Source organism: Aspergillus glaucus (genome assembly GCF_001890805.1).
Source record: "Aspergillus glaucus CBS 516.65 unplaced genomic scaffold ASPGLscaffold_8, whole genome shotgun sequence".
Classification (NCBI taxonomy): Eukaryota; Fungi; Ascomycota; class Eurotiomycetes; order Eurotiales; family Aspergillaceae; genus Aspergillus; species Aspergillus glaucus.
The window spans coordinates 1,098,114-1,119,903 of record NW_019170460.1 but is presented as its reverse complement, the minus strand read 5'-3'; the positions used below and the strand labels follow the sequence as shown (position 1 = coordinate 1,119,903).

Below are 21,790 nucleotides of genomic sequence, written 5' to 3'. Positions count from 1 at the left end.
CGGTGTCTAGCGGTGTGAATTATCCGGGGCTTTGTTTCAGTGTAAAAAGTACCTGTACAAGTACCTGTACAACGGATATCCGCAGACGGCGGCCTAGTTATCTACCACCCGTAGAGCTTCTCTACCACCACACCACCACTACTCCCTCTGCCTCTGCCACTCTATCACTACAATCACTATTATCACTAACACGAGCTAGAGCTACAGCTATTATTCTATTTCAAAGTATTTTACCCTCTCATTGAAGAACTGTCAAGGTCCCGCCCATCACGTCATCTGCTATTACGCCAGCAAGGTCCGTTGCAGTGAGTCTGTCTCCCATTCTGTCTATTTCTGGTTATCCCCTATTCGTGATCTATCACTGGAAAGCAATCAGCCCAAGAAATGGCGTCATAAAACATTGTCGCACGATTCGCCGCAAGTGACAATGTCGGAATGCTGATATCTCTGCATCCAGAACACAGACAGACCCACGATGAAGTGACCCCCGATCCCTGTATCCCGTCTATATTATAAGGTTGCGACTATTAGCAGATCACTTCGGAACCATTTCATTGTTCTAATCCTGCCCAACCTTGCCTCATAATTGCGAGCGCAGCTGGCGCAACGCCCCTCCACAATGGCATCATCCTCGCAGTCCTCCTCGGCTCCCAGTGATGGCAATGCATCCACGACAGGGATCACCCATCCCCAGACTGACCAAATGCCTCAATTGGATACTCTCATTTCTCACCTCGTTGCCGCAAAGAGGTCCCTGTCCTCCATCAATCATGTCGCGCGGGCTAATGAAATCGTCACCTCCGCCCGCTCAGCCCTGGAAGAGAGTGTGGTGGTTTCTGCCCGAACGGGTTTCCTGCGTCGTGGATTAAATAACCAGTTGCGGCTTTTATACAATGTTCGTACGGAGGTGGAGGAGATATCCCTGCGCGGTCGGACGGAATTCGCCAGTGTGCTCAAGAGCTTGGATGCCGCCGATGTAAGATTACGGAAGACCCTGGATCTGTTACGAGAGACTATTGTCCATGCGTCGTTTCGACCAGAGGGGGAAGAACCCAGGAGTCTTCGTGATTTCGTAGACGAGCGCGGGGTCGAAGAGCTTAATGCCGCGTTGAAAAGTTCCATCGATACAACCAATACCGCACAGGCGGAATTGGATTCCTCCAACGCCGCATTCGACAATGAGCTGGGGTCCATCAAGCAAGCATTGGGCCATTATCGGGCTGCCACCAAGATGGCATCCTCACGGTCCTCTCCATCGGCCTCTGCATCATCCTCCGACTCCAACTCCAGTCTACCATCGCCCTCATCATTACCACCAATGCTGTATTCATTAGAAATGCATGCGCAGGAAATGGCCAACTTGCTCGAATCCTTGGTGGAGCACTTCGACCTCTGCGTCATGGCCGTCAAGCATACAGAGGGTGGTGGGGCCGCTGCACAATCCATCACCGGCGACATGCCAACTGGAGTTCCTGTCCGAGAGGGTCTTAATGCCAACCTAAATGTACCAATGGATCCTTTGAGCGAGTCGCATTATCGCGAGATGGTGAATGTGCTAATCAAAGATGCAGCCGAGGCGGAAGACGTGGTTATGGAGATCCAAGACCGAATTGGAGATATGGAATCCGTTCTGGAGAACCTTCTCACCCAACGCGATGTTTTGCTGGCAGTCTATCAAGCCACGACTAACGTCTACGAGCATCTGTCCTCTCTTGCCTCGTCTCGTCTACCAAGCTACATAGCCCAAGCACACAACTTCACGCACGTATGGAATGACGAGAACGAACGCATCAACGGCGGCCTAGCTGACCTGTCCGACCTCCACTCCCTCTACGATGGGTTCCTAGACGCCTACGACGGACTCCTCCTAGAAGTCGCCCGTCGGAAACACGTCCGAGCGCGCGTCGAAAAAGTCCTCCGGGAAACCCAACACAAGCTCGACCATCTCTACGAAGAAGACGTCAACGCACGTGAAACCTTCCGCGTAGAGCAAGGCGACTATCTTCCGTCAGACATATGGCCTGGCCTAAGCCGCGAGCCCATGCATGTTGAATTCCGACGCATTTCCGGTGGGAATCTCAAGGATGCTTTTCACGACCAGGAGGGGGTTGGCACGGACGAGACTAAGGAAGGAGCGCAGTCTGCGTCGGGAGATGATGCAGATGGGGAAGTTATCCCTAACATCCCGCGACCAGTCGTTGAACAGGCTCTTGTGCGGCTTAAGGCGAGAGCGAAGCATATCCCTTCGTCCGTATGATGGTCGGTCTGACATCATCTATCCTACAACCCTGTCAACGACTGCGTTGTATAGATATATGGCTCACATGATGAACTCAACGGGCACAGCCCACACCGAACATCCATTCTCACTGGGAACTCAAGGTATCGTCCGCAGACGCATACTCTGCGTCGCGCCGCGTCGTGTCAACAGATGTAGGCGCTGCGGATACCGTGAGGTCTAGTGTAACAGGACTGGAATGAAGATCAAAAGAGAGCTCTGATGGCCGCAGTATCTTGGTGCGATTTCTTTAGTTTTCAGATTTTTCGACATTTAGAATGAATAGCATTTGCAATGGACATATATCGCGCTAAGTGCCTGTTCACGATATATATCTTCGCATGTATGTACTTGATTTCTTGAGCAACCATAACTTTCTGGATGCCATTGAGCACATATTGGAATCTTAGTATACAAACACCGCGTCATTCACGAATCAAGTCGACATCTCCCATCAACCCCCCCCCCCCCCCCCTCCAAAACATCCAACGACCCCCAAAACTACACACCCAACCCCTCCACCAACTCCCCCAACGCCCGCCCAAACCCATCAATGACACTCTCCATAGCCCCCGCCGACAAAACACCATCATCAAAACAAGCCCTCACCAAAACCCCCCCAGGAAGAATAATACACTGCACCATCAGCCCATACCAAGTGAACTCTCCCATCGCCGCCACATCCACCCTCGGCCCCGAGACAATGCGCCCGGGGAACTCAGCCGGCGTGGTCTCGGCCGGCAGCGGCTGGATTATGAGTAAGTGGCCGATTTTATTGCATGTGTCGCGGACGTGTTCGTCGATACTGTGGATGTGGTCTATGCCGTCGTGTTCGAAGGGAGTCATGGCTGTTGCTTGGGTCTGGATGCGGGATAGGAAGTTGGGGGTGGGTTCGTTGGGTTGTATTGAGATTCGGATTGGTACGTGTGTTTGGGTGGGCGCGGGTAGGTGGTCGATGCCAGGGAGGGCGACGTTTCGACCGGATAGGAGGGAGGCGAAGAGCACGTCGTTGGCGGGGGTGGAGTGGTTCGACAGCATGAGTGCCCATGCGCCGCGGACGAGCGTTAACAGCGTGAGTCCATGCCGCTCCAACGACGGTTCAACGGACGGCGGGAGCGGGATGTGACGCTGGGAGCCGCAGCTGGCGTTTGGCTTGTAGTCCGGGGACGGCAGGGCGGGAAACGCGGACGCTGTGCAGTTGGAGAGGTAGGAGCGCCAGAACGTATGGGAGTCTTGTCTCTGGGCCTGGCTCTCGGCCACGCGGGCTAGGAAGGATGCGAAGGAAACGGGCTGCATGGGCACCTGGATGCCTTGGTACGCTGTGTAGACTGCACTGAAGATGTGGCCTAACGTGATGGTATCGAACAGAGCGTGGTGGATGGTCACGATCATATGACCGTTAGGCGACGATTTGTCCCCCGGGGTCAGCGCCCAGTGAGCCAGTCGCTTTCCTAGGGCAGGTAGGTGCTCTGCATCCGCCGTTTTATAGTCTGTTTGTGACTGCCAGGCTAGGTCCTCTCGGACGACAACTTGCACAAGCTCTCCCGACTCAGTCCGGACGAATCGTGTGCGCAGGATGGGAAAACGCTGGTAGACATGGTTCCACGCCTGTTGCAAACGAGGGACATCCACATCCTCAGCGAGCTCGACCACCTCCCGGGCCAGCTGGGATTTCTTGCCCGATAGCGAATGCAAAAACATCTCCTTTTGGAGGGGAGTGCAAGGGTATATGTCTTGCACTTTGCTGCTGTCCACTCCACATTGCTTCGCTGCGGAAGCAACCACGTCCTCAACACTGCCGTGAGCAGCGATCAATTCGAAAGCCCTGGATGACATTTTGGAATACCGTGAGCAGAACTGGCTGAATCGACTTTATGGTTGAGATTCCTTGATGTTGTGAGCGGCAGACATTCCAGGGGCACCTGGCACCCATATATGGTGGCAGGATTGTTTGTACGACGGTGTGAAACCGGTGCGTTGCACAAGGCCAGGCCACAGAATGTTTGCTCCTGGCGCCTCCCCAGTCACGTCCATTCCGGCTACAAAACCAACAAACGTAGCCAGTGAGCGCCCAGCTTACTCCACAACGAACATATTGTGTTTTGGGCTAAGGTGGCTAGCTGAACCATGCTAGATGTACCGTGAGACAGTCTAGCGGTAAAAGGACTGGGATGAGATTCAATTTTCAAAGAGAGCTCCGATTTGTCTGCAGTATCTTGGATGCTGTTTCTTCAATGCAAGGAATTTCGATATCGGTAGAATTTGCAATGGATATGTATTGCTGAGTGTTCGTTGTATACATATGTGTAGCTCATACATCACAATGTATATATCCACCAGACTTCCCACCTCTAGGCATATATCCGAACGTACTCAAACGGAATGCCTGCTCCTCTTGCAGCTATATAGAATGTTCTAGATAGATGCTTTCTTTATGCGATTATGTATCCGTAAATATGGGTATGTCGCCCGCCTGTATTCTAGTTCCCCACATCAATCGATCGTCCTTCCTTTCTATCGTACATCTATCATTTAGCCTCTAGCATCGTTCTTTCGTACACCCCGTTTCTTTTTTTCTATACCACCTACAACACTAACGCCCCATTCAAACCCAACATCCTCAAACTTTCCCCCACAACAACCCCATACTCCTCCCCAGTAAGCAACTTCCATCCCTGCACCCCAACATCCCAAATATTAAGATCCCTCCGCCGCAATCCAAACTCAAATGTTCTCGTCTCACCCGGCCCAAGCATAACCTTATCAAATCCCCGCAACTGTCTAACTGGCTGTCCCTCGCCCGGAATACTCATATACAGCTGTCCAACTTCTGCGGCCGGTACGTCCCCGGTATTCGTAACGTCGGCTGTCACGGTGGCTACTGTGTCCCAAAGATCAGCGTGGCCGCCGGGGATTATAGGGCCCGTGGGGAAGGGGGAGAGGGTTGATGGGTCGATGGTGTTTGAGATTTTGAGGTTGGTGTAGTTGAACGTTGTATATGTGAGTCCGAAACCGAACTCGAAGCGTGAGGTGATATTGTTCTCGTCGAATGCGCGGTAGTCGATGAATACGCCTTCGGTGAAGTTATCCTGCGGGAAATATTTATCCCAGTTCCCAAGGTCCTGGGGTGCGAGAAGCGCGCGTAGTCGAACTCATTCCGGGCAATTGTGTACGGTAGCTTACCGCTGGGACTTACGTCGCCGTAGAGGAAGGATCTTTGTGATGGCGGCGCCGGAGTCCTGGCCGGGCAGATGTGCGATGATCACGGAGGTGACGTTGGGATTGTCGATCCACTGGTCCACGACACGGATTCCGGGGCATTGTGGATGGCTACGATGGTGTTTGGGCACTGGGACGCGATATTGGTTACCAATGCGTTTCAGTAGTCATCGCGGAGACTCGGGCGGTCGACACCTTCCGAGGAGAAAGTGTTAATGAAGACTAGACATGCGTCTGCTGCGCCTGGAACGGTGCTGTTTGCGTTTGGTATAACGACGTCCCAGAATAATTGCGTTGCGTCCTGGCGGGCCCGTGTTTCTAGGGTTTGTAAGGGGCTGTCGATATAGAAGGGTATTATTGCGCCGGAGCCGCCACCGCCCATTAACGTTCCGTTGACGATTGGGGAGAAGAGGACTTGGAATTTCCCTTTGTAGGGTCCGAAACCGCAGGTAACGGAGTTGTAATTGTGCGACTAGAAGCCTAGGGTCCAGTCGTTGAAGCCGTTGGACGGATTGTTTCGTTCGGGCATTTTGGCGTCGTAGCCGTAGACGGCGAGCATGCGGGGTTTTGTTAGGGGGAGTGCTTTGTCGATGCTCTTCACTAGTACGTGGCCTTCAATTGTGCCCTGCAAGAGGGTATCTGCGTCGTCAGGGTTCCGGGCGTCGATCATGGCGTGCGGGCTGTGTAGATCAGGTGGAAGACCCAAGCCAACGAGGGGAACGCTGGAGTCATCCTGATTGCTGTAGTACCAAGCGGCAATGATTCTGGTGGCCATATTTTCAAGCTACGATTCAGGAACGGAGCCGTTGCGGACTGCTTCGAGGACGTGCGGGCCCCAATATGGGGTTGCGAGGGGCATGGTCATGTCCATGCCGGCTCGGGCACTTGCCATGCCTGTTTTCTGGCCTTTGAAGTCGCTCATTACGAAGCCTTGAAAGCCGAGCTCGGTTTTGAGGAGACCGTTCATGACTTTGCGGTTTTTGCAGGCGTAGCTGTTGTTTACGCGTTGGTAGGAGCACACTACGTATCTTATTAGTCTCTTGGGGGTATATACTGGCTGTTCCGGCGTGAACAGCATCCGCAAAGGGCCACATGTACACCTCATGCATGGTCTTATCATCAATGTTGGACGAGGATGGCTCAATCGAGTGGTTGGTGACTGGGTCTCTTTTCTTAAACGGATATTCCTCTTGCTCGTTTGCAATGAAGTGCTGACGGAGGTTAGCTCATACATCAATAGCCGAAGGAGTGTCGATCTACCTTGGTGCATGAAACCACACCACCATCCTGAGTCCCCTCCACAGACTGCACCACCAATATACCACTGAGATACGGGTCCGCACCGAATCCCTCCCAATTCCGTTCCCCCCGAGCAATCCTACCCAATGGACCGAGCACCGCGGGACCCAAACTCAGTGTGGCGCCTGCTCTTTTGAATTCGCCGGCCATTGCATAAGCTCGATCGTAGGCGAGTGATTTATTCCAGCTATAGATGTCAGCAGATGTACAGACACTATCCAGGAGTGAAGTGAGAAAATACCTCGCACCAACATGCACACCAGCCGGATAACCACTAACCCCCTCCGCCCCTCTAGCACCAGCCGGGCCATCCTGCACACACATCCCCGGAAACCCCACACGATCTATAGCGGGAACATTACCACTGCACCCCGTGGTCTTGCTCCCATAGCCTCCAGTGATGTTAACCTTTTCTTCCAGCGACATCTGCGAGACCATTGCCTGGGCTTTGGAGAGTGCTTCATCCCAGCCTCCGATGCCGGACATTTCGGGGGAAGGATAGACCGGGGGACTTTGGCCGTAGAAGGAGGTGTCGCTTTTGACGACTTTCGCATTTTGCAAGATTGCGGGATTGACCAAAGAAAGAGCGGCTAGGGCAGCCACCGCCCCTTTGACGTTTGGCATGGTTTAAGGTGATATAAAAATGAGAGAGGAGTAATCAAACCAGCGAAAATGGCTTGTTGGCCGTTCTTGGACAGAAATGAAGCCCAACTTTTTACTTCATGCTCGGCCATCTTGTACAGAAATGCAAAGTACAGCATTCATGGGACAAAGCGTCCAAGACACCTCTTAAGCATCCAAGTTACGTCGTTGCAGTCTGGTCCTGAGAGTTAATAGCTGTGACAACGCTTGGCATCCAACCCAACAGATGTCAACCATTCGATGGAGCGATACCGAATAAGGAAAGCGCACGACCCGAGAGGCTTGCCGGCTGTCACAACCCCATATTTCGATCAAATCCCGGGCTTGGCAACCCCAATCTCGGCAAACAAGATTGGATCAGCAGGGCCACTTACTTGCATACTGACAGAACTTCGGGTTAATCGAGGTCTACCTCACAAGAACGGGGTTTAGAGGTTGTGATATGGTAGGCATGGAGCACAGGTGGTGCTGTTCCCGCAATCGAGTGCGATTGGGGAATCGGCGAAAAGATTCAAGCGGCCCAAGCCGGGCTTAGCGTGAGGACTGAAGTAACGGAAAGACCGAGAAAGTACATGTCAAAGTATTCATATGCATTTGATGTGTGAGTATCTATGTCATCACCTCATGTAAGCGCCATCATAAACCGTACCGAAACTTTTATCTACCATAACCCAAACCCATTCCCAGATACAGATATATAGAAAATGCAAGTCGATTACTTCTTCCTCCGCGACGAAGCAGAAACCATCTTCTTCTTCATGTGCTTCGGCATCTTCTTCTCTCTCTGCGCCCGCTTCTCCTCCTTGACCTTTTGCTTGTGCTCGCGTTTTGTGTCCTTATCCAGGAAGCGCTTTCCGCGGGGCGTTTTCTCTTCGTCTTCGTACTCATCCCCTGACTCGGCGTCAGAACCGCCCGACATGGAGACGCCGCCCTCGGATTCCGAATCGGACTCGTCTTCGCCTTCCTTGGGTCGGTGCTTGGCTAAGAGGTCACGGTAGACGAGGTCTGATCCCTCGCCTGCGCGGACCTTCTCGACATCGCGCTCAATGTCGTACACCTGTTCAAGTGTTTGAGGGATATATTGTTGACGGAAGACGGCGGCGTCAACTTCTGCTTCTGCGGTTTGCTCGTTCTCATCTGTTTGGTTCTCGCGCGCTTCGTAAAGTTTCTCAATCGCCTCGAACATCTCCTCGTTCGTCTCTGCGATTGTTGCGGGGCCTTCAGGCGAGACGATGAATTTAAAGACTGTTTGTTCGGGTAGCGGGTCGACGCCCTTTCTGCGGAAGAAGTCGCTGATGTTCTTGATATCCATGCGCAGGAATTCCAAGCTGCGCGGGTGGTCGTGCTCAACGGATTGACTGACGTCGATGATGTAGAGTTTCTCCTTGTGGTAGAGAATATTGTACTCGCTCAGATCGGCGTGGACTAAGTGGCAGGTCTGGTACATCACGCGCATGTAGCCCAGCAACTCCATGTAGTGCGTACGCCAGCGTGTCTCCGGCTCGGGGACGTCGAATTCAACGTCCTTGAGACGGGGTGCTGGCCGACCCTTGGAGGTACCGATGAAGCCCATGACAAGGACATGCAGGCGGAGTTGGATTGGTTCTGGGCTGGGGATGCCAGCGCCATATATACGGCGGAGGTTGCGCATTTCCTTCTCTGCCCAGACCTTCACCATTGACCGGTTGTTGCTCTTGTTGTATCCGGAGCGGAAGCGGAATTCACCACTCACGTACCTGTCTCTGTCCTTGAAGACGAGGATGCTGGTTTTGTAGACTTTAATTGCGCGGTGGATGGTTGGAGGTTCTTCGTCTTCGTCGGTCTCCGGATGGAAGATGGAATGGTAGACGTTGGCTTCTTTACCCGTCGATAAGCAGCCGTGGATCTCTGAGACGATGTTGCGGTTGATCATCTGGAGGAGAATCATCCGTGTGCGCGGGTCCAGCACCTGCTCAGATGTCGCTCTGTCGGCCCTGTCGCCGCCGCGGTCACCACGAACAGCCATCCCCGATTGCATATCATCAAGCTTGATCTTCCCAGTATGACGAGTCAAGGTGTTAATCTGGTCATCGACGGAGGCATATGTATTCACCGTGGGCTTCTGCGTGTTGGTCTTGGGGTACGTCCATTTCGGCGCATTAGGGTCTGCGGCGAGTTCGTTCACTTTGCGCTGTCGGTTGTAGCCTTTCGTCAGGTCACCGTTGTTCGACGATATGAATTCCTCCTCGTTCATTTCCTCCTCAAAAATGTCATCGTAGTACTCGTCGTCTTCCTCGCCTTCCTCTGGTTGTGCCGGATCTTGCCCCGCCAGCGCGGGGACGCTGCCATCGGCGTTCATGTAGCCTTGGTTAGGGACGTAGGTATGGGAGGGCGCCAGACCATCGGCCGGCCCTGCTGTCGAATCGGCGGATGTCATCTTATCAAACCTCCGCGACGAATTTAATTGACAATCGACAAAAAGCGCAAAGAGAGATTGCTGCTGCGACGATTTTTTTTTTGAGTGCGGACCTTATGGACTCTCACCGCCCGGCAGGACCCCGCGGCCTGAGGACTCGCCGCCTTCTAACGCGTAGCGCGTACCGTATTAGGTTCTTCTCCAAGGCCAGAAAGCATCAACTCACGGCGGCTACACACCTATAACCTGCCTTGTTGGTGTCGATACGGGAGAGGCTCTCATACTCGATTGCGACGTCGCGTGATGCTTTGGTGGTTATAAGTGTCGATTTCGCGTCGCGTGCCTCGTCAAGATGTACGTTAAGCAAATTATTATTCAGGGCTTTAAGAGGTGAGTGCGCATTATCTTTTCTGATTTGAGCTATGGCTGATATTGAGCGCCTCTTAGCTACAAGGACCAAACGGTCATCGAGCCTTTTTCGCCCAAGCACAATGTGATCGTTGGTCGCAATGGTTCTGGCAAAAGTAATTTCTTCGCGGCCATCCGTTTCGTCCTCAGCGATGCCTACACACACCTCGGGAGAGAGGAGCGACAGGCCCTTCTACACGTGCGTCTACTATCCTAGGTGAATATATTGCAGGTGGCTGACCTCGAACAGGAAGGATCTGGATCCGCCGTGATGTCGGCCTATGTCGAAATTATCTTCGACAATTCCGACGACCGATTCCCGACGAGTAAACCGGAAGTCGTCCTGCGTCGCACAATCGGTTTGAAGAAAGATGAATACACACTGGACCGGAAAAACGCCACCAAGTCCGATGTCATGAACCTCCTCGAATCCGCCGGTTTCTCGCGATCGAACCCGTACTATATCGTTCCCCAGGGTCGTGTTACCGCGTTGACGAACATGAAAGATTCGGAACGATTGAATCTGCTTAAGGAAGTGGCGGGAACACAGGTCTACGAAGCGCGCCGTGGAGAATCCCTGAAGATCATGAACGAGACCAACAGCAAGCGGGCGAAGATCGACGAGCTTCTGGATTTCATCAACGAACGACTTGGCGAGTTGGAGGAAGAAAAGGATGAATTGCGGAATTTCCAAGAACGGGATCGTGAGAGGAGATGCTTGGAGTACACCATTTACTCGCGCGAGCAGCAGGAGATTGCGGGTGTCTTGGACAGTCTCGAAGAGCAGCGGCAAACCGGTGTCGAGGATACGGATCTGAACCGTGACCGTTTTATCCAGGGAGAGAAGGAAATGGCACAAATCGACGCAGAGATCGCAGAATGCAAGCAACAAATCGAGTTCCTCAAAGTTGACAAGGCTCAGCTTGAAGATGAACGCCGTGAAGCTTCGAAGGCCCTCGCCCAAGTTGAACTCCAAGCAAAGTCACTCGCCGACAACCAGGCTGCTGCGCAGTCCCAGAAAACACGCCATGACCAGGATCTGAATTCCGTCCAAACCGCGATCAAGGAACGTGAATCGGAACTCCAAGAACTCCTTCCCCAGTTCAACACGGCAAAAGACCAGGAAGATGATATCAAGTCGCAGCTTACTGATGCGGAGACTTTGCGCCAACGGTTATATGCGAAGCAGGGACGGAATTCGCGGTTCAAGAACAAGTCGGAGCGGGACAAGTGGCTGCAGACTGAAATTAAAGACAACCATACCTCCATCTCCATGGTCCAAGGTGTCATGGCCCAGACTCAGGAGGATATCAAGGACCTTGAGAATGAGATTGCTTTGTTGGAGCCGGAGAATGAACGTTTGCGCCAGCAAATCGATGGCAGAGGAGATACCATCCAGTCTGTGGACCAGCAAGTCCAGAGTGCAAAGGATGAGCGAGACCGGTTGATGGACCAAAGAAAAGAGTTCTGGAGAGAAGAAGCCAAACTCGATTCGATATTGACGAACGCCTCGCATGAAGTCGAACGAGCCGAACGCAACCTCTCTCACATGATGGATCACAACACCAGCCGTGGTATTGCAGCCGTGCGCCGGATCAAACGTCAATACAACTTGGAAGGTGTCTACGGGACGCTGGCCGATCTTTTCGAGGTGAACGAAAGATACCGGACGGCAGTTGAAGTCACCGCTGGCCAGAGTCTGTTCCACTACGTCGTCGACACGGACGAAACCGCTACCAAGGTTTTGGAGATTCTACAGAATGAAAAGGCAGGAAGAGTAACATTCATGCCTTTGAACCGTCTAAGGTCCAAGCCTATCAACATGCCTCGGGCCAGTGATACGATTCCCATGATTGAGAAAATGCAGTATGACTCTGCATATGAGAAGGCGTTTATGCATGTGTTTGGAAAGACGATCATCTGTCCCAACCTGCAAGTTGCGTCGCAGTATGCTCGAAGCCACGGTGTTAATGCTATTACCCCAGAGGGTGACCGTTCAGACAAGCGAGGTGCTCTTACGGGTGGTTTCCACGACTCTCGCTCCTCTCGTCTCGACGCTGTGAAGCATCTCACAAAATGGAGGGACGAGTTCGAGGGCAAGAAGACCCGCGGCACAGAGATCCGGCGAGAACTTGAGAAGCTCGACCAGGTCATCACTCGGGCCGTTGGTGAATTGCAGAAGCTGGAACAACAGAAACACCAAGTGCAGAACAGCAGCGGTCCCCTACGGCACGAACTGAGGAGCAAGCGTGAATTGCTTCAAAAGCAACAGGATAACCTCGATGCCAAGCGACGAGCTCTCCGGAACATCGAGGCAAACTATGCTTCTCTGTCAGATCAGGTCAATGCGTTTGAGGCGGAACTGAAGTCGCCGTTCCAGAAGGCGCTTACCAGTGAGGAGGAAGAGACCTTGGAGACGCTCAGTGCCACTGTCCAAGATCTCCGTAAACAGTATCAAGAGCTTACGGGTGGCCGCAGTGAGCTGGAGGCACGGAAGTCTGTTCTCGAAGTTGAACTTCGGGAGAATCTGCACCCGCGCCTCGACCAGCTGCTCAGCCAGGGTCTTGATATGGCTGATGACGACAACGGGGGTAACCTGAAGGAAACTCAGCGCGAAATGAAGCGCATTGGCAAGAACCTGGAGAAGATTGGTGACCGTCTGCGACAAGTGGACGAGTCCATCGAGAAATCCAACTCGCGAGTGTCTGAATTGCAGCAACGCAACGCCGAAACACGGCGAGAATTGGAAGACCTTGCCAAGTCGATTGAGAAGCACCAGCGCCGGATGGAAAAGAGCATGCAGAAGAAGGCTGCCTTGACCAAGCAGGCCGCTGAATGTGCAGCCAACATCCGTGACCTGGGTGTTCTTCCCGACGAGGCCTTCACCAAGTACAAGAACACCGACTCCAACACCGTCGTCAAGAAACTGCACAAGGCCAACGAAGCGCTGAAGAAGTACTCTCACGTTAACAAGAAGGCCTTTGAGCAATACAACAGCTTCACGAAACAGCGGGAAACCCTCACCGCTCGTCGCGAGGAACTCGACGCGTCGCAGGCATCCATCGAAGAGCTTATCCAGGTGCTTGACCAGCGCAAGGACGAAGCCATCGAGCGGACGTTCAAGCAGGTCTCGCGCGAGTTCCACAACGTTTTTGAGAAACTGGTTCCCGCGGGTCGTGGCCGGTTGATCATTCAACGGAAGACTGACCGTGCTGTTCGGGCGGGCGAGGAGATTGACTCGGATGACGAGGATGCGCGGCAAAGCGTGGAGAACTATGTTGGTGTGGGTATCAGTGTCAGCTTCAACAGTAAGCATGATGACCAGCAGCGCATTCAGCAGCTCAGTGGTGGACAGAAGAGTAAGCCATCCCCCATATATAACCCTACTCCTAAAAACAAGACACTAACATTACTAGGTCTATGCGCCCTCGCCCTAGTTTTCGCCATTCAAGCCTGCGACCCAGCACCCTTCTACCTCTTCGACGAAATCGACGCCAACCTTGATGCACAGTACCGAACGGCCGTCGCACAGATGCTCAAGTCCATCTCTGACTCGACTAACGGCCAGTTCATCTGCACAACTTTCCGTCCGGAGATGCTGCACGTGGCCGAGAAGTGCTACGGTGTTAGCTTCCGGCAGAAGGCTAGTACGATTGATGTGGTCTCGAGGGAGGAAGCGCTGAAGTTTGTTGAGGAGCAGAGGGTGTAACGTATGGAACTTTGATGTTGTTCTTCTTTTCGGTTTAGGGATGTAATGACAGGCGTATGGTGGTCTTAAATATTACTTTCAGTCAACCCGCTATTCACTGTGCCATGGTTATGATATGAACGATACTCCATCATTATCATGTATTGCTGGTAAATTTAATGCTTCTATTATCAAATCATCTATTATGATTTTCTGTTTTATATTTATTTATTTCATTTCATTTTATTTTAATTTTTGCAGCTGACAGCTAATATACCCGATTTGTACTAGTGCCATCAAGGTAACTACTATGTATGTAGCTACCTACGGACGACATCTCGACAACACTACTGCCAGGTACCGACTGTTACCCTCTCTGTCCTCGCTACTAAGCTCTTGATTAATCGATTACCACTTTGCGTCCTCGTCTGCAAGTACCACGAAGCCCATCTTCCGACCCGACGCGCCTTATGAACGTGGAAGATATCGAGAGTTGGCTGCAGCAGATATCAGACTACCTCACCCGTGGACAGTGTTGACAGAGGCTATCAATCTTGGGAATCATATACTATGTTCACCACTTCATCTCCCGCGCTGTCTATGGCCACAGCGTCTGACAGCGGACTGTCTGACGCTGCATTGTCCGATTCTGCGCCCTCTGTTTATGCTCTCTAATTATGCCCCCATCCGAGGTTGCTCTATCTGAGGCTGCGCCATCTATAGCGCCAACTGCAATCTCAAGGAAATCATCACCGAAAAGCACTCCTGCACAGATCTTGAAGGAATTTCCCTACTTTACCCCATCGATTCATGCCGATGCCATGGACAGTTTTCCGGGAAACGTGTTACCAGTTCTCGCAAGACTTACTGGGAGCTTTTGATGGCATGCCATTCCGATTGAATTCCACAAAGCGATTGTGAACACTAGTCCGGTGGAGGGATCCTTTATACCGGCGGACGCGTGGGTTATCGACCATGGGATTTCCGGTCAAGATCTCGTGAAATTCTGGGATTTCGTGAGTCAGGTCAGACGGGATGCAGTGAAGTGTTGGGATCGCGCCAAGGATGAGATAAACTGGGCAGAATCAGTCACTCAAAATTGCTACGCTTGGAAACCAGTGATAGCTCCCTCATCACGAGATTGGATGTGCAACCACAGAATATTGACCAACGAATGATTCCCAAGGCCCTGGACGACGTATGCACCCCGAAACGTGCTGGTTATTGCTTCGCATTTAACGAGGATAACGCGAGCGTTGCAGACACCCTTCTGCAACTCGAAAAGCGACAACGGCACCCCAAGAAGAGAACGGGGATTTTAACCACACCATGCGCTACCAGGATTCCTCTTCTTTGCGGAAGTTAAGTGAAACCCCAAAATGGGGACGATGTAGAAGCGTTTGTGCAGTTGTTCATTTTCCAACCATCAATCCTAAAGTACCGGGAGTTATCAGTGGAGCATCCCCCACCGATCCCAATACTCACATGCATGCTCGTTAAATCATCGTTGAGGGGTAAATTAACCACAACCGATAGACAAAAGAGGAAAAAGAAAGGATTGTCTCGAGGCTAACAGCGTGTATATATAGCATATTCCCTCTTCATCCTTATACGATAGCGACATTTTTACGTTTCTACGGTGTATGTTATGTTCAGTATCAATTCCTCTCATCTATGCCACGAATGGCATATGGCAGGAAGACACACATAATATCGTACACCAGTGTTTGGTTGAAAGTATTGTGATTTCATTACTCGTTATGGAACACTGCAGGTAATCACGATAGCTTACTCTGTCCACTCCTCTAGAATATGGCCCGGAACATCCCTCACAAGAATATGAACATGCTCCAAAGACCTCACACTCTGCAGCGCACTCCAATTCTTAAACCAAATAACCCGCCTCTCAGCACCCTCAATCCCCTCTCCCTCCAACCTCCCCACAAACACCCTCTTAACAAATTCCTCAATCAAAACCCTCGACTCCTCAGTCAAATCCCCACCATTCTCTTTCACCGGAACCGGAGTCCTCAGCCAAACAAGCAAATGCACAATCCCCGGCGCCAACCCATACGGCCAGTCATTGCGGAGGATCTTGTAGTCCGAGGGATCGGCAAAAGGGATCGGGTTCGCGAACGGCAGGACGGGGCGGCCGCTGTCGGCGGCGCCTGAGGCAGCATTGGCCACTGCGGAGGTGGAAGAGGAAGGGTCCGGGAGGTGCCATTTTAGGCGGACCTGGCAGATGTAGTTGGTTATGGTGCCGTACTGGGCTTTGGTGCTGCTGGACCAGGAAAGGTATCGGAGGAGGTCGGAGGGTTTCCGCTTGAGGGCGCCGAGGTCGTTTTTGGCTGCGGGGAGTCAACCACTGTTTACTTGGAGATTGAAGGGCAGTTAATATGGCAGTGGTGGCATACCGATTATCGCAGAGAGATCTTCCCAGTCGTGCGGGACGAATTCCTCGTCGGTCATGGAGAGGATCTGCCGGTCGGATTCGGTGAGGGTGAAGGGAGTAGTCATTTTGAGTAGAGAATCTTAATGTACGAGTAGAATCAACCTGAACTGTCTATGTTTATGTATACTGCAGAAAAATACCCTTTTGAGCATAGTTTTCCAGGGCCGAAGTAGCAACTGATTCCGCGCTTATTTTGCCGGCGGTTTGCAGATTCGGCTTTTGTTCCCCAACATTTTGTCTGCGGTCACTCACTCTCCTTTTCCTCCTCAACCTCCCTCTTTTTCCTCTTCTCTTTCTCTTTTCCTCTTCGTATCTCTTGTTCCTATTGTCGCGAAGAGTCTTCATTATGGGGTATTTTCATACAATTCTGCCATTCGCAAAACAACTACTAACACGGGTCCGACTTCGCAGTGCCTTTTCCACCGAAAACATTAACGGGGTCTACATCCCCTCGGCCCTTTTGATCCTGGGAACTTTCCTTGTGAAACAGGAATGGCTTCCCTTCGCCGTGGCCATTGCCGCTGTTCTGGGTGGTGTCAAGCTCATGGGTGGTAGCAGTACGTGGCGTTTACCCAGAGTTCATGTGAATGCGAACATGAGAGTACACGGATACTAACACATCGCAGAGCCCAGAAAGGTCCTCATCGCCGACCAATTCCAAGACTTCATCCTCAAGGAAAAGAACGACATCTCCCACAATGTCACCGTCTACCGTTTCTCCCTTCCCCGTCCCACCGATATCCTGGGTCTCCCCATCGGCCAGCACATCTCCCTCGCCGCCACCATCGAAGGCCAGCCCAAGGAAGTCGTGCGCTCCTACACCCCCATCTCCTCCGATGAGGATGCCGGTTACTTCGACCTCCTGATTAAGGCCTACCCGCAGGGTAACATCTCCAAGTACCTGACGGACCTGCAGGTCGGACAGACCATGAAGGTGCGCGGTCCCAAGGGTGCCATGGTCTACACTCCCAACATGTGCCGTCACATTGGTATGATCGCTGGTGGTACTGGTATTACTCCTATGCTTCAGATTATCAAGGCTATCATCCGCAACCGCCCGCGCAACGGTGGTAACGACACCACCAAGGTGGACTTGATCTTTGCCAACGTGAACCCTGAGGATATTCTGCTTAAGGACCAGCTCGACCAGCTTGAGAAGGAGGATGATGGTTTCAATGTGTACTATGTGCTTAACAACCCGCCGGCCTCGTGGAACGGTGGTGTTGGTTTCGTCACTCCTGACATGATCAAGGTAAGCTCTTCCCTTCGCCTGTTCTATTGCGCATCAGTTCTAACGAGTTATAGGAGCGCCTCCCTGCCCCCGCCAGCGACGTCAAGGTCCTCATGTGTGGTCCTCCTCCTATGATCAGCGCCATGAAGAAGGCTACCGAGTCTATCGGATACACCAAGGCTCGCCCTGTCAGCAAGCTCGAGGACCAGATCTTCTGCTTCTAAGCAGTTTCGATTTATTTTAAGATTTGGAGCGCTGTCCGTTCCGCATATTGAAGTTAGGATGAGGTGTTTGAACATTTCGCGAATTTTAAGATATGATCTGTTTATAGATAGACAAGAAGCAGGCTTCGATGAGCAATGAGACAAGAAATCCGTCGTTATCATTATCATCATCATTAGTTATCAGCTATTTAGGGTATTAGACTTCTTCGGGGTTAGGCTCATCCACCTCCACTATAGCCTCCGCCATCTCCAAGAACTTCTCTCGATACTCCTCCGGCGTCGTCGTAATAGTCATAGGCCCCTGTCTCCCAATTATATTAAACGTCTGCACCACCCCCGTCATAGCCTGCGCATGCAACTTATGCCTCGCCCAGAAGAAATCCAACAAGACGGCACGGTATTTCCACTGCCCATCAGCAGACGGCACACCCACCCTCCACCGATTCTTCCTCCCTACAACCCCGGGTGTCGAAGTCGCGGGATACCTGACAAGGAACAGCGAGTAATCGACCGCATTCGACTCCTGGAGGAACTTTGTGTCGATGCGCATAGTCCTTATCAGATCGGTGTAGTCCTCTGGCGAAAGACGGATCTTATCATCGAATCGATCACCCAGTTTCTCCATGGTTTTCTCATTCAACAACGGATCGGGCACCAGATCCCGCTCGGGATAGAAGTAGTCCACCGGCTTCAGGTCATACGTCTCCCACTGGTCTTTCGCAGGGTCATCGTTCTTCCCGCACAGCGTGTTCTCCATGATGATGTGGTGGACGGGGGTTGTTCGTAGTAGGCTACCGATCGTGACGTACGGCGCGAAAACGTAGTCCGTTATCCAGACGAGAAGGGAATCGGGGTTCGTGCACATGTGCGTGTAGTACGGCTGCAGCAGGTCGCGACGGAAGAACGAGTGCTCGAAGTGGCGGGGGAGGGATTTGATGAGGAACTTGGAGTTTGAGGTACTAAAGAACGTCTACCCCATTATACATTAGCATGATAACCAGCTGCAGAGGTTAGGGACAAGAGCACATACCGATCCAGAGAACCCCAAATCCCCCATCGACTTCACTCGATTCGCCGCTTCGAAACACGCCAGATACTCGTTCTCGTCGATCTGCCAGACATTATTGCGCAGTCGCTGGAAAAGTATGTCGGCATAGCGCAGGAGCTCGATGTAGTAGAGGCTGAAAAGGACCTGGATATGTCCGGTGGTTGTTCTTTTGAAGTCGTTGGGGTCGCGGAATAGAGCTGAGCGGATGGATTTGCTCAGCGCGGACTGGCGATGACTACCCATGGTCGCTGGGTGTCGAAGGGTGTAGAGTCTTCATTTTGAGGGGACGAGCATAAGCAGGACTCGTACATGTGCTGTCACCTTGTATTAAGGACAGGGGCTGGCTGCCTAGTGTGACGTCACTGTACGAATAGGGCTAGGGTATTATCTTGCACGTGTACTAAATCACATGACCTCACATGACTACTATACACCGCCCGGCAAAATATTGCATTGAGTCAACCAAAAAACCCCGAAAAAAAAGAGAGGAAATTGGGTTCTTTTCTCGCTTGTGGTTCGTTTGCCTTGAATATTTTATGGGTCGTGCAGTGTTAAGCGGGGCTCGATATTTCGCTTTGCAGAGTGTTACTGTTTCCGCCCGGACTTGTTGCCCCTCCATCCCGACTTTTCTGCGCTCCAGTTATCGACTTTTTTTCTCCGCGCGCCCCTCCCCCTCCTTCTCTTTCGCATCCTCTCGACGAGCTTTCGGTACCTCCAAACCTACGCTCGCCATGGCTTCGAATGACCTTCCCATCTCCGTGGAGGGATTGTCCCTCCAGTCGACCTCCGAGACCTCCAAGTTCGCCGACTGCTTTCCGTCGTTGAACCCGGTTGATATCTATCGCGAACATATTGCGGAGAAGTTGAGCGAGGGAACTGGTATTGAGGCGGAGAAGATCTACTCTCGGTTGATGTGGACGAGTACCCTGGACAAGGGTGACTTGGTTCTGCCGGTACGCTTATACTGGAGGATATCGACATTGAGGGAGTAAAGCTAATGGTTGTATACTAGATCCCATCCCTCGGAATCAAGAAGAACCCCCAGGAACTTGGCAAGGAACTCGCCGAGAAGTTCCCCGAATCCGACCTCGTCCAGCCTCCCAGTGTTGCTGGTGTTCACCTCCAGTTTTTCTTCCGGCCGCAGCCGTTGATGCACACCGTCCTCCGCCGTATCCTCAAGGACCGCGCTACCTATGGTACCAACGGAAACCAGGGTCTGCGGGACCCCGCGGACCCCTCCAAGGGCCGGAAGAAGATCATCGTCGAGTTCTCGTCGCCCAACATCGCCAAGCCCTTCCATGCTGGCCACCTGCGGAGTACCATCATTGGTGGTTTCCTTGCCAACCTGCACACCGTCATGGGTTGGGATGTGGTTAAGATGAACTACCTCGGTGACTGGGGTAAGCAGTATGGTCTGCTCGCCAACGGGTTCAAGTACTTTGGTGATGAGGAAAAGCTCACCAAGGACCCTATCAACCACTTGTTCGATGTGTATGTCAAGGTCAACAACATTGTGTCTGAGCAGGATGGGCCGATCAAGGAGCTCAAGGAGCAGATCAAGGCCAAGAAGGAGAAGAGTGAGGACGTGTCTGCTCAGGAGGCTGAGCTGCAGAAGCTGGTCGATGCCAGCGAGGACGAGAAGGCCCGTCGGTACTTCAAGAGCATGGAGGACGGCGAGCCAGAGGCTCTCGCCCTCTGGAAGCGATTCCGTGAGCTCAGTATTGAGAAGTACAAGTCGACCTACGCCCGTCTGAACATCGACTTTGACGTCTACTCGGGAGAGTCCCAGGTCAAGAACGAGAGCATGGCCTCTGCCCACAACACTATGGAGAAGAGCGGCGTCGCCCAAAAGTCGGACGGTGCCGTCATTGTCGACTTCACCAAGCACGGCGCCAAGAAGCTTGGCAAGGCTATCATTGTCCGCAAGGACGGTACTCCTCTATACCTGACCCGTGATATCGGTGCTATCGTCGAGCGTGACGAGGAGTTCCACTTCGACAAGATGATCTACGTCATTGCCGCCCAGCAGGACCTTCACGCAGCTCAGCTGTTCAAGATCACTGAGCTCATGGGCCACAAGGACTTGGCTAGCCGCTGCCAGCACGTCAACTTCGGTATGGTCCGTGGTATGAGCACCCGTAAGGGTACCGTCAAGTTCTTGGATGACATCCTGGGCGATGTCCGTGACAAGATGCACGAGGTCATGAAGAAGAACCCCGAGAAGTACGAACAGATTGAGAACCCCGAGGCCACCGCCGATATCCTGGGTATCACCTCCGTCATGGTCCAGGACATGAGCGGAAAGCGGTATGCCCTATCCCCCTCACATCCATCCCCATTAACCCGTACTAATAACGCACAGTATCAACGGCTACGACTTCAACCTCGACGCCATGACCTCCTTCGAAGGCGACACAGGCCCGTACCTGCAATACGCCCACGCCCGCCTCCGCTCCATCACCCGCAAAGCCAACCTCGACCCCTCTCAACTCGGCGACTCCAACATCGACCTCCTCACCGAGCCTCACGCCATCGACCTCGTCCGCTACCTCGCCCAATGGCCCGACGTCCTCCTACAAACCACCCGCACCCTCGAACCCACCACCATCCTCACCTACCTGTTCAAGATGACGCACATGCTCAGCTCGAGCTACGATGTGCTCAAGGTTGTGGGTAGTGAGGAGGATGTGAAGAAGGCGCGGATGACGCTTTATGAGGCTGCGCGCCAGGTGTTGTATAATGGTATGCGGATTGTGGGGTTGAGTCCTGTTGATCGGTATGTTCATTTTTTTTTTTCCCTTTTATGACTGATTTGGTTGGGTGATGGTGATGCTGACTTGTGCAGGATGTAAACGTGAAACGTGTGAACGTGTCAACTGAAAAAGCGAAAAGTATGATTTCCTTTA

General features: G+C 52.4%; 9 protein-coding genes across 9 annotated transcripts; 4 read left to right on the top strand and 5 right to left on the bottom strand.

The window, feature by feature from the left end:
* Positions 1–703: 703 nt before the first annotated feature.
* ASPGLDRAFT_66079 (autophagy-related protein 17) lies at positions 704–2,257 on the top strand (the record flags this gene model as incomplete). The annotated part of the gene is made up of 1 exon (XM_022548979.1): positions 704–2,257. One exon carries the CDS (start codon positions 704–706, stop codon positions 2,255–2,257), a length of 1,554 nt encoding a protein of 517 aa, XP_022402058.1.
* A 228-nt stretch (positions 2,258–2,485) lies between these two features.
* On the bottom strand, positions 2,486–4,031 carry ASPGLDRAFT_1445425 (uncharacterized protein). Its single transcript, XM_022541819.1, has 3 exons — positions 3,905–4,031; positions 2,837–3,854; positions 2,486–2,726 (listed from the first exon to the last, which is right to left on the bottom strand). Exons 1-3 carry the CDS (start codon positions 3,910–3,912, stop codon positions 2,715–2,717), a joined length of 1,038 nt encoding a protein of 345 aa, XP_022402057.1. The 5' UTR covers positions 3,913–4,031; the 3' UTR covers positions 2,486–2,714.
* A 711-nt stretch (positions 4,032–4,742) lies between these two features.
* Positions 4,743–7,530, bottom strand: ASPGLDRAFT_73965 (uncharacterized protein; the record flags this gene model as incomplete). Its single annotated transcript, XM_022549711.1, has 9 exons — positions 4,743–5,429; positions 5,475–5,627; positions 5,678–5,832; positions 5,971–6,237; positions 6,286–6,517; positions 6,552–6,708; positions 6,758–6,983; positions 7,038–7,341; positions 7,461–7,530. The coding sequence occupies 9 exons, from the start codon at positions 7,528–7,530 to the stop codon at positions 4,864–4,866; spliced, it is 2,130 nt and encodes a 709-aa protein (XP_022402056.1). The 3' UTR covers positions 4,743–4,863.
* A 225-nt stretch (positions 7,531–7,755) lies between these two features.
* On the bottom strand, positions 7,756–9,903 carry ASPGLDRAFT_46363 (serine/threonine-protein kinase RIO1). The gene has a single exon (XM_022546432.1). It carries the CDS (start codon positions 9,852–9,854, stop codon positions 8,154–8,156), a length of 1,701 nt encoding a protein of 566 aa, XP_022402055.1. The 5' UTR covers positions 9,855–9,903; the 3' UTR covers positions 7,756–8,153.
* A 145-nt stretch (positions 9,904–10,048) lies between these two features.
* On the top strand, positions 10,049–14,101 carry ASPGLDRAFT_148313 (chromosome segregation protein SMC). The gene is made up of 4 exons (XM_022541960.1): positions 10,049–10,223; positions 10,281–10,440; positions 10,492–13,600; positions 13,658–14,101. The coding sequence occupies exons 1-4, from the start codon at positions 10,186–10,188 to the stop codon at positions 13,948–13,950; spliced, it is 3,600 nt and encodes a 1,199-aa protein (XP_022402054.1). The 5' UTR covers positions 10,049–10,185; the 3' UTR covers positions 13,951–14,101.
* Positions 14,102–15,717: 1,616 nt separating this feature from the next.
* On the bottom strand, positions 15,718–16,446 carry ASPGLDRAFT_124368 (GIG1 family protein; the record flags this gene model as incomplete). Its single annotated transcript, XM_022540477.1, has 2 exons — positions 15,718–16,277; positions 16,344–16,446. 2 exons carry the CDS (start codon positions 16,444–16,446, stop codon positions 15,718–15,720), a joined length of 663 nt encoding a protein of 220 aa, XP_022402053.1.
* Positions 16,447–16,727: 281 nt separating this feature from the next.
* ASPGLDRAFT_34963 (cytochrome b5 reductase family protein) lies at positions 16,728–17,836 on the top strand (the record flags this gene model as incomplete). The annotated part of the gene is made up of 4 exons (XM_022544490.1): positions 16,728–16,732; positions 16,793–16,938; positions 17,008–17,633; positions 17,687–17,836. 4 exons carry the CDS (start codon positions 16,728–16,730, stop codon positions 17,834–17,836), a joined length of 927 nt encoding a protein of 308 aa, XP_022402052.1.
* Positions 17,837–18,032: 196 nt separating this feature from the next.
* On the bottom strand, positions 18,033–19,127 carry ASPGLDRAFT_124881 (phosphatidylinositol phosphate kinase family protein; the record flags this gene model as incomplete). Its single annotated transcript, XM_022540519.1, has 2 exons — positions 18,033–18,806; positions 18,867–19,127. 2 exons carry the CDS (start codon positions 19,125–19,127, stop codon positions 18,033–18,035), a joined length of 1,035 nt encoding a protein of 344 aa, XP_022402051.1.
* Positions 19,128–19,615: 488 nt separating this feature from the next.
* On the top strand, positions 19,616–21,736 carry ASPGLDRAFT_25163 (arginine--tRNA ligase; the record flags this gene model as incomplete). Its single annotated transcript, XM_022543450.1, has 4 exons — positions 19,616–19,837; positions 19,897–21,191; positions 21,247–21,660; positions 21,730–21,736. 4 exons carry the CDS (start codon positions 19,616–19,618, stop codon positions 21,734–21,736), a joined length of 1,938 nt encoding a protein of 645 aa, XP_022402050.1.
* Positions 21,737–21,790: the final 54 nt, after the last annotated feature.